The 14,468-nt window shown below is 44.0% G+C and overlaps 1 protein-coding gene across 1 annotated transcript; it reads right to left on the bottom strand.

The window, feature by feature from the left end:
* Positions 1 to 10,991: 10,991 nt before the first annotated feature.
* On the bottom strand, positions 10,992 to 14,220 carry LOC117131501. Its single transcript, XM_033283611.1, has 6 exons — positions 13,304 to 14,220; positions 12,543 to 13,192; positions 11,932 to 12,463; positions 11,754 to 11,853; positions 11,355 to 11,665; positions 10,992 to 11,235 (listed from the first exon to the last, which is right to left on the bottom strand). The coding sequence occupies exons 1-6, from the start codon at positions 14,218 to 14,220 to the stop codon at positions 10,992 to 10,994; spliced, it is 2,754 nt and encodes a 917-aa protein (XP_033139502.1).
* Positions 14,221 to 14,468: the final 248 nt, after the last annotated feature.

The following is a 14,468-nucleotide window of genomic DNA, read 5'->3' on the forward strand; positions in this document are numbered from 1 at the left end:
CCGATCATATCTGGGCTCACAAAGCAGTGTGTAGCTCCAGTATCAAACAGTACGTGTGTTTCCACACCACCAATACATAGGGTCCCTACATAAGACCCCCCTTTTCTAATCATCTAATCCATTCTAAGTTTTGTCATGTCCCCGATCCTGGATAGGATCGTCCGGACAGACTTTAGTGCGAGGAGACTTACCAGTCAGGTCAGTGTTGGGGTCTAAAACGGTCACGACGGAATTACCACCCGAAAATCCTCGGAGATCGTATTTCCGAAAGAGATAGTAAAAATAAAGATATAATTTTTGTAAAAAAATAATAACCAATACGAAGTTTTTACGAAGAAGTATCCTTGAAGATTCAAAAGCAAACGAACCAAGCTCGGTCGTTGCGTAACTACCGCACATACACGCTGTCCGGTCGCTACGTAGCAACCAAGTCCGAGCCGATGCCGGTCGCGACGAAGCGACCGAACATCCGACCCGCTCGATCGCTACATAGCGACCAAGCTCAAACAATCGTCCCGCTCGGTCGCTACGTAGCGACCGAGTTCGAGCCAAAGCTCGGTCGCTACGTAGCGAGCGGGCTTGAGCCAAAGTTCGGTCGTTGCGTAGCGATCGAGCTCTTCCGAACATCGATACAACACCAGTCCATGCATTCTCGTCAAACCTTCAAATGCCATCTCCCGAAGACCGTAGCAAGCTCAGTCCATGCTTTCCGCTATTCTAAATCAGCGATCAGACTTTGCGAATTAAAAACGTGTCGAGTCAGAAGACAGCCCAAAGGGACCTAAAATACGACTCGAGGCACATCCTATGATTTCTTAACCAAAAGCCCGTAAACCAGAGCACGGTTTATGCTTGGTCCACAAGGAAGGATAAATGTCAAGTTTCCGCGGATAAATACGGAAGTTTTGAAAATAATTGTGAAGATCGGGAAAAATGGAATATCTCCATTTTTATGCTATGACGGCTTAAGGGCAGAAGAGTAAAAGCGTAAACCGACCTTGGAGCTAGTATATAAGGAGTCCTGCGCGAGGAGCATGGAGGAGAACTTTTTCAGAGCAAACTTAGCACTTAGAGCAATTTAGGCATTTTTCCGTTTTTGTTATTTTGAGCTGCGACTCAATTAGGTTTAGCCGTCTTAGGGTTGCTAGAACTAGGAATCTCGCCGACAGCTCTCGAGCCCAGGCCTATACCTTGTTGTAACGCTCATACGCAAATTCGGAAATAAGATCTTCTTTGCTCTCTTCTTCGATTTCTTATACTTTATCGTTGTTATTCTCGTGTTCTGATTGCTTGACGTGTGGTATTTAGCAGATATCCGGGTCCTCTGGGAAATTAGAGTTTTCCTAGTTTCCTTATTTAAACGGAAATCAACAGTGTGAATTTCGGTTCCCACAGTTTGGCGCTAGAAGGAGGGGGAGTACGGATCAATCTAACCCGCAAAAGCCACATCACACTCAATCAGACATGTCAACTAACGACGCGGATAACGTGCAGACTCCCCTTAACGGAGGTAGCGACACCGATCTCCACACTCCAGCAGCGGACGTATCTGCGGCCAACGCACAAGCCAACGCCGCGACGCTCGAGGAGTTTAAAAAGATGTTCGCCACATATGAGAAAAGGTCGGAAGAACAGGATAAGCTCGTGAATACCTTGACCAAACAGGTTGAAACCTTAACGGCAAGGACCCAAGCAATCCGTCCCCGCGGAACCACCAAAATCTGCGGGAAGAGGCTCAACTTCGCTACCCCACTCGACAGATCAGGAGTCGCGCGGGAATGACCTTCCAGTCAAAACCCTAGCGAGAAATCTCCCATCGAAAAGGGGAACCCTGAAAGTCTTCCGCCCCCTGCAAAGGACTCGGAGGATAATGAAGCCGAACGCATTGACCTGGATCCTAGTGATGTAGTTCTAGCAACCCTAAGACGGTTAAACCTAATTGAGTCGCAGCTCGAAATAACAAAAACGGAAAAATGCCTAAATTGCTCTAAGTGCTAAGTTTGCTCTGAAAAAGTTCTCCTCCATGCTCCTCGCCCAGGACTCCTTATATACTAGCTCCAAGGTCGGTTTACGCTTTTACTCTTCTGCCCTTAAGCCGTCATAGCATAAAAATGGAGATATTCCATTTTTCCCGATCTTCACAATTATCTTCAAAACTTCTGTATTTATCCGTGGAAACTTGAAATTTATCCTTCCTTGTGGACCAAGCATTAACCGTGTTGTGGTTTACGGGCTTTTGGTTAAGAAATCGTAGGATGGGCCTCGAGTCGTGTTTTAGGTCACTTTGGGCCGTCTTCCGACTTGACACGTTTACTACGAGTTCTTTTGATAAAAAATGAATTTTCCGCGGTTTTTAATTCGCAAAGTCTGATCGATGATTTAGAATAGCGGAAAGCATGGACTGAGCTTGCTATGGTCTTCGGGAGATGGCATTTGAAGGTTTGACGAGAATGCATGGACTGGTGTTGTATCGATGTTCGGAAGAGCTCGATCGCTATGCAACGACCGAACTTTGGCTCAAGCCCGGTCGCTATGTAGCGACCAAGCTTTGGCTCGAACTCGGTCGCTACGTAGCGACCGAGCTTTGGCTCGAGCAACTTGGTCCGCCGATCAACCACAACCCATACTGCATCTTTCTTATTCCTGGTCGTGGGAAACCCAGTCATAAAATCCATTGTGATGTGATCCCATTTCCATTATGGTATGGGTAGGTTCTGAAGTAGACCACTGGGAACCTGATGTTCTGCCTTCACCAGTTGACAAGTGGGACACTTAGCCACCCACTCTGCAACATCAGATTTCATCCTCACCCAATGGTAGTACCTTTTCAGATCCCTATACATCTTGTTCAGTCCAGGATGAACTGAAAACTTAGACTTATGAGCCTGTCTCATAATCTCTTCTTTGAGTTCCTTATCATTAGGAACACTGACCCTCCCATTGACCAAGATGGTACCATTGTCAGTTGTCTGGTACTCGGTCTTCTCATTGGCGGCTACCTTCTTTAGATTTTCATCCAGGCCCTGTGCTTGCCTGATCCTGGTCAGGAGATCGGCCTGGTTCACTGCCTCCAACCCCAATGGCTCATCTGAACCAACCAAGGTGTTGAGGTTCAAGGACCTGATCATCCCTTCCAGTTCATCCGCCTCCCTCTCAGATGACACTTCAGCCCTTCTGCGGCTCAAAGCATCAGCCACTAGGTTAGCTTTCCCAGGATGATAAGCTATGTCCAGATCATAATCTGCAACAAACTCCATCCACCTCCTCTGCCTTAAGTTTAACTCAGGCTGAGTGAATATGTACTTCAAGCTCTTATGGTCTGTGAGTATTTGCACCCTGGCACCATAAAGATATGATCTCCATATCTTTAATGCAAATACTACTGCAGCCATCTCCAAATCATGGGTCGGATAGTTACCCTCATGCTTCCTTAACTGTCGGGAAGCATAGGCTATCACCTTCCCATGTTGTGTCAAAACACAACCAAGACCGGTTATGGATGCATCCGTATACACCACATAAGGCTGATCAGCCTCAGGCAACACCAGGACAGGTGCATTAGTCAACATGTTCTTGAGTGCTGCAAAACTTTTCGCACACTCCTCAGACCATGTGAACCTCACGTCCTTGCCTGTCAGCTTAGTCATAGGTTGAGCTATGCTCGAGAACCCCTTGACATATTTCCTGTAATAACCAGCCAACCCTAAGAAGCTTCTAACTTCCGTAGCATTCTTTGGCTGTGGCCATTCCTGGATACATTTGATCTTATCTTGATCCACTGAGACTCCTTTATCAGACACCACATGTCCAAGGAACCCAATGCTCTTCTGCCAGAAACTACACTTGCTTAGCTTAGCAAAGAGCTTCTGTTCTCTCAGGCGGCCCAACACCGCCCTAAGGTGTCTTTCATGGTCCTCCTTTGTCTTGGAATACACGAGTATATCATCAATGAAGATGATCACAAACTCGTCCAAGTATTCCCTGAAGATGTCGTTCATCATCTTCATGAATGCAGCAGGTGCATTGGTCAGTCCGAACGGCATAACCACAAACTCATAGTGGCCATACCTAGTTCGGAACGCTGTCTTCCTCACATCATCTGGTGCAATGGGGATCTGATGATACCCAGAGGCCAAGTCAATCTTGGAGAACCACTTGGCTCCACGGAGTTGATCCAACAACTCATCAATCATGGGTAAAGGGTACTTGTTCTTCACAGTCACCCTGTTCAAACCCCTATAATCAATGCACAACCTAAAGCTACCATCCTTTTTCTTAACAAATAGGACTGGTGCTCCCCAAGGTGATACACTAGGGCGTATGAACCCCTTCTCAAGCTCCTCAAGTTGCTTCTTCAGCTCTGCCATCTCAGCTGGTGCCATTCTATATGGACTTTTTGATAATGGGGCCGTTCCAGGTTCCAATTCAATGATGAATGGGTCAGCCCTATCAGGGGGAATGCCCTGTAGTGCCCCAAACACATCCTGAAATTCCCGAACAAACGGTATACCCTCTGGGTCACAGGCCCCTACAACCTCATCAGTGTAAATGGTAGCCAAAAAGGCCTCACAACCATTTCCAAGCATCCGTTCTACTTGGACTGCTGAAACCACCAAACTACAAGAGGTTGGCTTGATTCCTTGGTACTTAATCGGGGGTCCAAACTCGTTCTCAAGTTGCACCCTTCCCCGGTGACAATCTAGAGTTGCCCGATACTTTCCCAACCAGTCCATGCCCAAGATAACTTCATGATGCTTGAGGGGGACAACAATCAGATCTATAGGCATCGGCCTATCCAAGATCACCACAGGGATGTCCTTAACCAGACCGAGTGAGTTCATAACTTGCCCTCCGGCCGCACTCACTCGTTCAGGACCATCCCATGTTCCATACTGGAACAAACCTTTTCCTATCATACTTGGACTCACAAAACTATGTGTAGCTCCAGTATCAAATAATGTGTGTGTTTCCACACCACCAATACTTAAGGTCCCTACACAAGACCCATCAAAGTATATCTATCCATCCTAGGTTCCATACCATGCAATTCTACTGGAATTGTAAAAGTAGTAGTCTAGAATGTTACCAGTGATCGCTTGGAAAGGCTGAGTCCCATCCACATCCTTGGATAGCTCATACACACGAGGTGTTGAGGTCTGGCCTCGTCCCTGGACTGGCCTGCTAGCCTCTCCACGTCCCTTACTTTGGTTGCCTTGCAACTTAGGGCAATCCCTGCGGTAGTGGCTCTTCTGGCCGCAGTGGTGACAGGTCCTGGACTCACCCAACGGGCTTGGACAATCCTTGGCTGAGTGATCCATCTTACCACATCGAGTACAGGCACCCATGGCCTTCCAGCACTCTCCACCGTGGTATCGACCACACTTAGGGCACTCTGACATACCACTTGAGGTTTTACCCTCCTCGGTCGAGTCCCTCTTCCTCTTCTTGTCACCACTCTGACCCGAGGATACCACCAAACTCTTCAGCTTCTGCTTACCCTCCTCGGTGAGGTTGGTCTCCTGCAAGGCCATCCTCTCAACCAACTCAGAAACCGTGTGGAACTTACAAACAGAACAGTAGGTTCGAAGTTCCACCCTTAGGCCTCGGATGAACCTTCGGACTTGAACCTTCTCATCCTCCAGTTCTCTTCCCACATACCTCCTGAGTCGGTTGAACTCTTCTTCATACTCACGAACAGTCCTCCGTCCCTGAGTCAAGTCCAGGAACTTGGACTCCAAACGATCCCACGCCTCAGCAGGAAAGTACTTATGGTTGAACTCAACCTCAAAGTCAGCAAAGTGCTCAATGGTACCATTGGTACGCTTGTCCAAAGCTAACCACCAATTATGTGCATCTCCCTCCAGGAAGTGTACTGCTATGTCCTTCTGGTAATCCTCAGGACATCGTGTGGACTTGAAGTTTCGAACCAACCTGGTTCTCCACTCGTCCGCCTCCATAGGATCAACACTTCCAGCAAAGTGTTTGGTTCCCAACTTGGAGATATGCTCCAGCACCTTCAGGTAGTCCATACCATGCACTGGCCTGACCGGTGGGTCTATCTCAATCACCTCAGCCACACGGCTAGCACCAACATCAGCCACTCCAGCAGCAACCCAAACCGGGGGATTAGCCTGTCCCACGGACGAGTTCACCAATGGTGTGAACGCCTGTGTCAAGGAGGCTATCTGAGCTCCCATGATCTGCATAGCCTCCACCAAGCCCCTTATGGTCGGCTCAATGACCTCCTCGGCACCAGTGACCCGAACATTGTTTGCATCAACATTCTGGCCACTCCCAGCACCAACGTTGGACGACCCAGTATCGTCTCCATGGACTTGCTCTTGCTGCTCGTCCACATTAGTTTCATTAACCTCAGTAGGAAGAGTTGGACCCACTGGAAGTCCGGTTGCATTGTCCACCTGCTCCACCATAGCGGGTAGCACTGTGGTTGGAATGGTTCCAGCTGGTAACACTCCGGTCTGTTCAGCACCATCCTGCCCCACTGCTCCAGACGCTCCAGTTGCCTCCTTTCCTTTCCGAGATTTATACCTTCTTGTACCCTTAGGAGTTACAAACACAAACACAAACAAAAGGTTAGTCCACAACTGAACACACAACCTCAATCACTCCTAAGTTAATCAGTACAAAAGATTACTTAGAACCCAACAATCTCACCATGAGTCCAAACGGCCAAGTGTGTGGTGAACCAATAACCCAACAAATCCTAGAATCAAGAAGGCTCTGATACCAACTTGTAAGACCCGATCCTGGATTCCCCAATCCAACCAGACCGCGGCCTCACCAAACAATGCAACCAGTTTCATTTACATATTCTAGTTCAAGTGTTAAATAATTCTAAGTCTTTTTCAGAGTTTTGAGTTTCCAACATTCACACTTAAACAATCCAACATCGACTAGGGCAAATAGATATTTCATAGATAATAACCAAGGTTCATACATCATTCATCATCCTAATAAATAGATCACACACTAGAATCGCATAAGTTCACAAGTTGCACAATAGGCTACAATAATTACACAATTTTCAGAATCAACCCAATCACCACACATCTTCCCATGGCCGCGGTCCTCATGGTGCTTTTCCCTTACCACGGTCCATTTCTGGTCCTGGATCCAACACAAACAAACACACAATCACAAGGTTAGATTACAAAACAAGAATCAGTTCACATTGCATGGTCGGATCCAATCTAGTCAAGAACAATCATCAAAAATGTCAAATCTGACCCCTTTAAAAAGAGATCCAAATACCAAATAAAATTCATGATAAATCATGACAATTCAGAAGAAAAATATTCCCATAATCAGATTCAAAAGAACTGGCTCAGATCATAGTGATCTCGGCCATGAACAGCCCACACAAGAACAAGGGGCTTTCATGGGGATTTGATCAGGCCAAGGCCTTAAGATCGATAGATCCTTCCCTGTAATATCATAAAACAATCCATAGTACAATATATATGAAGAAAACAGAGTAGAAGAAGTCAGAGTAAGGAGTGGCCAATCGATCCAAACCGGCCAGACTCACACGGCCATCATCCGCGGCCTTCTCCGGTTACTCTTGGCCACACCTCTCACCTTAGGAGTTCGGTCTCCAGGGGCGACTTTCTTCTCTTTCTCCTTTGCCTTCTCCTTGTATTTCTGCCTCAAATCCATCCTCTTGATCACACGCCCAAACACACCAGGAACACTCAAGAACAATCTCTTGGATCAAATCGGCCAATCCAAGGTTTGTGTCTCTCTTTCTCTCTTGAATTTTCTCTGTGTTTCTCTCTGTGTGAAAGTGAGTAAAAATCGACCAGAATGGCAGAAATGAGAGAGAGAGGACGACTTAAACTGTCCCCAACCGCCTGGGTGAACAGTTACCAAAAATCACATCCCTTCTTCCCAAAACCGTCCCATAACCGCCCATTGGCGGTTTCTCCCCTTTTCTTCCTTTGACAAATCGATCACTGAGCCTCAGCTCACACTCTGGAAGCTTGCCCACTCCCTGTCCCAAGCCTAAGACCAATTTGGTCGAACCGTCCTGCACCCGGACACCCGGCTCGCCCAGTAACCGTCCCGGACTCGTCCACACTGATCCGAACCAGAACGCACCGTTCACCGGATTGAGCTGACCTCCAGCTGTTCCCAGCTGAGTGAGCTAGTCCACCAGCTCCTGTGAGCTGAACAGATCATGGTGAACTGAATACCAGCTGAACCGAGCTGATTGAACTCAAACCAACACTCGTCCAGCTGCCTAAACACTCACTCAACTCCTTTACCCTTGTTTCCATCGTATCCTGGTTAAGCCTCAGCTGACTGATGCCCTTAACCTTCATTCAGGGCCATGATACGCTTGTCTCAAGGTCCAATGACCTGACTGGTGCGTCTCCCCGCACCATGGCCCGTCCGGGCGATCCTATCTAGGATCGGGGACATGACATGACCGCTCTTCATCAAGCTCTGTCTTCATCCGCTCCATGTACTGAACAATACTCGAGGAAGAAACAGAGAGCTGAGATGATGAGGTTGAGATAGCTTCAGAGGTACGAACGATACCATACCGACGACCCTTCTTAATAGGAACATTCTACAAAAGAAGAGTAGAAAGATTTTAAAATTTTATAAGAACTATAAATATAACATGTTAATATTCAAGCAGCTGGATTTGAAGTAACCGATCCAACATCTAACTGAAGAAGAAATAAACTGACTCGGTTTCTGTTTTGCTATATATAAAAGTCACACAACCTTTAACTGAATTCAAACTGACAGTTCTACTGAAGTGAAACCAAACCTATATTAGGAGCTTGAGAACGAATCCTAAAATTCTAAGTTATAGGCTGGAGAAAAAAAAAAACAACTGACCACATAAAGTAGACATACCTCGAGAACCAGTTGGTTGATCTCTTCGCGGGACAGCATGTTAGAAGCTGTAGATCCATCATTCGCAGACAACTGATGAGACTGCTGAAGTTGTGCTTCTTTGTCCTCCTTCAGCTTACTCAGAGTTGCCAACAGCTCTCTCGCAACAGGATCTTGCACCTCACCGGTTTGTTTATTGGTGTGCATATCCCTCATCAATTCTAACCAATCTGGTGGCACACCACCCCTTTCAGCAGTCTTCCAATAAACACACAAATGATATAAGAGTATCAGTTCAATGTATATGATGAAATTAATAAAGTTGAAAAAAAAAATACCGCTTACCATTTCTATCTCACGTTCCTCTCGTGTCTTAGCACCACCATTGTGTACTGCTTCACCTTTTCCACCACGCTTGCTTCTTCTATTAACAGAATTGGTAGCTGCAATATGTGCAGTAGCATCGAGCTGCCAATAGGCTTTAAACCCGTCCCACACATCTTGATTCAGACATATGGGTTTATCCTTCTTCAGCCTCCACTTTTTCTTCCACTCAGTCACGTTGCTCGTGTACTGCTTTCTAGCCTGCAAATTAAAGGCTGTCCGCACATCATTGGTGAAAGCAGGGTCCCAGTTCCAATCTTGCTGCAATGAACATGCAAACACAACAAACATATGCATAAGTCGAAATTAATCTGTAACCAAGCGGACATTTACATTACAAAAAGACATTACCGCAAATGAACGGAGCCACATCTTCTGAATTTCTAATGGAACATGTGCATACGTCGGATAAGGCAACTCAAGGAGACTGTGAAAGCATTTCAAAATCGACTTGCAAATTGCATTGCGATTTCTTCGCCTAAACCTATAAACAATGAATACATAAGCAGATAGCAAAACAGAAATGATTAGATTAAGAGTAAAAATTTACCAGCTAGTATTTGGTTCTCCATTTGGGCTCAGCTTAGGAAGCAACTCTCGTCCTGGTGCCAGCAACAACTCGTTCAGTAACCTATCCTCGATGATTGATGCTGGCTGTGGCTGAGGGACACTTGTTCCTTGTGCAGCCGGGGAACCCAGACCAGCAGATGAGGAAGATGGAAAAGAACCGGCGAGAAAATCCGCATAAGACCTCGAGTTAAAAAAAAATTAACACTTAGAACAAGAAATGAAATGTTTTTGACAGAGAGTTAACAACATAACCGATCAAAATCTATGTACTTTTAGAGTTTTAATTACCACAACCTATAAGAAGCTATCAACATCATACACAAAAAATCATTTGACAAAATCAAAACCGATGATTCATTCACACGAAGCAGACCAAGAATCTATCAAAATCATAGACGGGAATTTTTTCCATAATCAAAACCGATAATCAAGCATTCAGACGAAGCAGGACAAGAAGCTATCAACATCATAACGAGAAATCATTTGCCCTAAAACCTAAACTAAACAAACGAAACTCATAAAACTTACATCTTTCGGCTGAGATTTTCGAGAGAGAGAGAGGGAGAGAGATGGGAATGAAGGGACGGCGAGATCGACGGAGAACGGCGGGGGAGAGCGACGGAGAACGGCGGGGGAGAGCGACGCAGAATGGAGGGGGAGATCGACGCAGGTCGAGATCGACGGGGATGAAACAAGGAGGCGATTTCGTCGAGAGGGGGAGGATACGGATTAGGGTTAATGCGTTTCTGGGTTTATATATAACGCTTTCCGACCACCATAATGGTTGGAAATCGGTCAGAACATTCCGACCGAGGTCAGTCAGAAATCCGTCGGAAATTGAATATTTTTTTAAAAAAAAAATCCGCTTTGAATCATTCATTAAAATAAAATAAAACATATGAAAAATATTTTATTTAAAAGTACTCAAACTTACTAAAAAATATTTTCTCTTAAATATTACAAAATATATAATATCTTTCTAACTTATAAAAGTTTTTAAAAAATATTGAAGATTTTGTTTTTAAAAAAAAAATCCGCTTTGAAACATTCATTAAAATAAAATAAAACATATGAAAAAAATTTCTAAAAAGTACTCAGACTTACTAAAAAATATTTTCTCTTATACATTACAAAATATATAATATCTTTCTAACTTATAAAAGTTTTAATTAATCCGAATTTGATGAATATTCTGAAGAAACCGAGTCTTCGTTGAATTCTCCTTTCTCCGACTCCGAATCTGAGAATACTTCGTTGTCACCTACACCAGTAAAATCAACAACAAGATCGATTTCGCTTCCATCAACATGAAGATCACCTATGGCACTGCTCGAGGATTGTTGCATCGCAGCCGTATCCGAAACTCCTTCCAATTTCCCCGTGGAGTTATATGGGTCACGGTGACCCAAGGGTCTTGTTTATTCCTCACACGAGGATACCGAATATAAGTTACTTGATCAGCTTGTGAAGCCAGAATGAACGGATCATAGTTTGCAAGACTTCTTCTGGAATGAACTGATGTTACTCCAAACTCGTCAATTCGTACACCATATCCAACGATCGGGTTGTACCAATCAGCAAAGAAGGCAACACACCTCAAATTAAGGATCCCCGGATAGTGAATCTCCAATATCTCACGCAAAATACCATAGTAGATTACTTCGCCAGATCTAGCAGATATACCATGATTTATAGTTGGCTGCGTAGTGTTTTCGCTGAAAATCTTAAAAGCATATCCACGCGTGCAATACATCGGGTACGACACAGCAACAAATTTGGGACCAAGGGCCAACTCCTCTAACCATGGCTGAATAGGATCTCCTCTAGACAAGAGAAACCTTACCTGCATAGTAGTCACAAATTTAAGTAATGCACCATGTACAAAAAATCAAAAATTCAGAAGTAATAGAGAATAGATTTGAAAAACTTACATAGAATTTTAGCCAATTTACAAACTCGTTTTCTTTTAGTGCAGAAAGCTGATCTTCAGTGTAATTAGGATATGCACCCCTTATTTGCTCCATGTAAATCCTGCCATTGAAATCATAATTAGTTACAAATTTATTTACAAAATAGGATTCTTAATATATCATACTAAAACATAACTACCTTTCGTATGTCATTACTTCTTTGCAGTTTGCTAAAATGTACTTATGTAAGTGCATGTGCTCTTGTTCGGTGAGTCTTCTACTTTTTCCTTTTCCACTTAATCGACCAATTTGGGAAAATATGGTAGGCACCTCGACGGGATAAACTGTTCTCTGCCCTCCATCATCATGTCTTGATGGTTTTCGACTTTTAGTTTGTACTTCTGGGGCAAAATAGTAAGCAGCGAACTGGGATGTTTCCTCATTGATGCTTTGTGAAACAATAGAACCCTCAACTCGGCTTAAATTTTTCACTTTCTGCTTGAAATGATACATAGAACGCTCAACCAGGTACATCCATCGATATTGAACCGGGCCCCCAAGTTCTGCTTCTCGAGCGAGATGGATTGGAAGATGCTCCATAACATCAAAAAAGGAAGGTGGAAAAATCTTCTGGACATTGCATTGGATTATCGGAATCATTTCTTTCAAGTTTCTAATTCCATCTGCTGTTAATGATCTCGAGCACAAATCTCGAAAGAAAGCTGCTATTCCTGTAACAAAGAAAAAATTATGTTAGATATGAAAAGATACTATGTAACAGGTGAAGAAGTTATTAAATACTAAATTTACCTGCTATTGCTTCATGTACATGTTTTGGAAGAAGACCAGCGAAGCAAAATGGGAGAAGACGCTGCATCATGACATGACAATCATGACTTTTCAAACCAGAAAACTTTCCTTCTTCGCGATTAACACAGTTCCTTAGATTTGACGCATATCCATCTGGGAATTTGACGCTATCTATAATCCAGTCGAAGAACTCTTGCTTTGCAGCTGCATCTAACCGATAAATAGGCATTGGAAGTCTTCCTCTCCCATCCACGTGGAGAGATTCCCGGGCACATATATCTGGCAAGTCTAATCTGGACTTCAGGTTGTCTTTCGTCTTTCCCTTGACATTGAGAATGGTATTCATGATGTTGTCAAATATATTCTTCTCTATATGCATCACATCTAAATTATGCCTAAGTAGATGGTTCTCCCAATACGGCAACTTCCAAAAAATACTTTTCTTGTGCCAGTTGTGATGTTCGCCATATCCATAAACTGGATCATGCCCATTTCCCCCACATTTAGCTGTCGATTCCACACCAAAATCTCTGAGTTCAGTCAGGATAGATTTTCCATCTATTTCTGGTGGCGGACCATCAAACACCTTTTTGTTCTTAGTAAACAAAGTAGTGCTTTTTCGATACGGATGGTCGTGGGGTAGATATCGTCTATGACAATCAAACCAACATGTCTTCCTTCCATTCTTCAGTTGAAACGCATCTGTGTTATCTTGACAGTAGGGACACGCTAATCTTCCATGTGTTGTCCATCCAGATAACATTCCGTATGCGGGAAAGTCACTTATGGTCCACATAAGCACTGCACGCATTATAAAATTCTGCCTAGCAGATATATCATACACTTCAACTCCTTCGGCCCATAGCATTTTCAACTCATGAATCAATGGTTGCAAATAGACATCAAGGGATCTTTTAGGATGTGCAGGACCAGGAACTAGAATTGTGAGAAAGAGAAACTCTCGTTTCATGCACAATGATGGAGGTAAATTGTATGGTGTTACAATAACTGGCCAAAGAGAATATTGTCTCCCATGGCTTCCGAACGGGTTGAATCCATCCGTACTTAATCCAAGGTAAACATTTCTTCTCTCAGATGCAAAACTAGGATACACTGACTGAAAATGTTGCCAGGCTTTCGCGTCTGATGGATGAGCAATTTCTCCGTTGCTGTTGTGTTCACCATGCCATCTCATAGCATCGGCGGTATGTTTGGATTGGTATAACCTCTTTAGTCGGTCTGTTATTGGCAAGTACCACATTCTCTTATATGGGATTTTAGTCTTTCGACTTGTTTTTTGAAACCGTGGTTTGTGACAAAATCGACAACTAGTACGATCAACATCCCTTCTCCAGTATAGCATACAGTTGTCGATGCAAACATCTATCATTTGATAGGGCAAACCCAACCCTGAAACTAAGTTTTGTATCTCATAATAGGTAGCTGGTGAAAGGTTATCTTCCGGCAATATATCTTTCACAAAACCAGCTATCGCATCAACACAATCTTCGCTTAAGTTATAATCTGTTTTAATAGACATCATCCTTGTTGCAGCTGAAAGAGGTGAAATACCATCTCTACAACCATCATATAACGGTTGTTTTGCTGCATCTAACATATCATAAAATTTCTGCGCTTCAAAGTTTGGTTCCTCTACTCTATACCTATCTTTAACCATTTGAACAGTTCCTATATGTTCATCTAAGCCACCTTGTTGTTCTCCTAACCCCCCCCCCCCCCATGTTATTTTCTTCACTAGCACTACCGAAATTCACCATAGAATCAGTTTCACCATGCGAATACCAAACTTTATAACCCGCCATAAATCCTCTACTATATAAGTGCTTCCATACACCACTAACTGTACCAAATCTACGATTTTGACAAATTGGACAATGACAGTACATCTTACCCGTTTCCAAAGTC

Source organism: Brassica rapa, unplaced genomic scaffold (genome assembly GCF_000309985.2).
Source record: "Brassica rapa cultivar Chiifu-401-42 unplaced genomic scaffold, CAAS_Brap_v3.01 Scaffold1001, whole genome shotgun sequence".
Classification (NCBI taxonomy): Eukaryota; Viridiplantae; Streptophyta; class Magnoliopsida; order Brassicales; family Brassicaceae; genus Brassica; species Brassica rapa.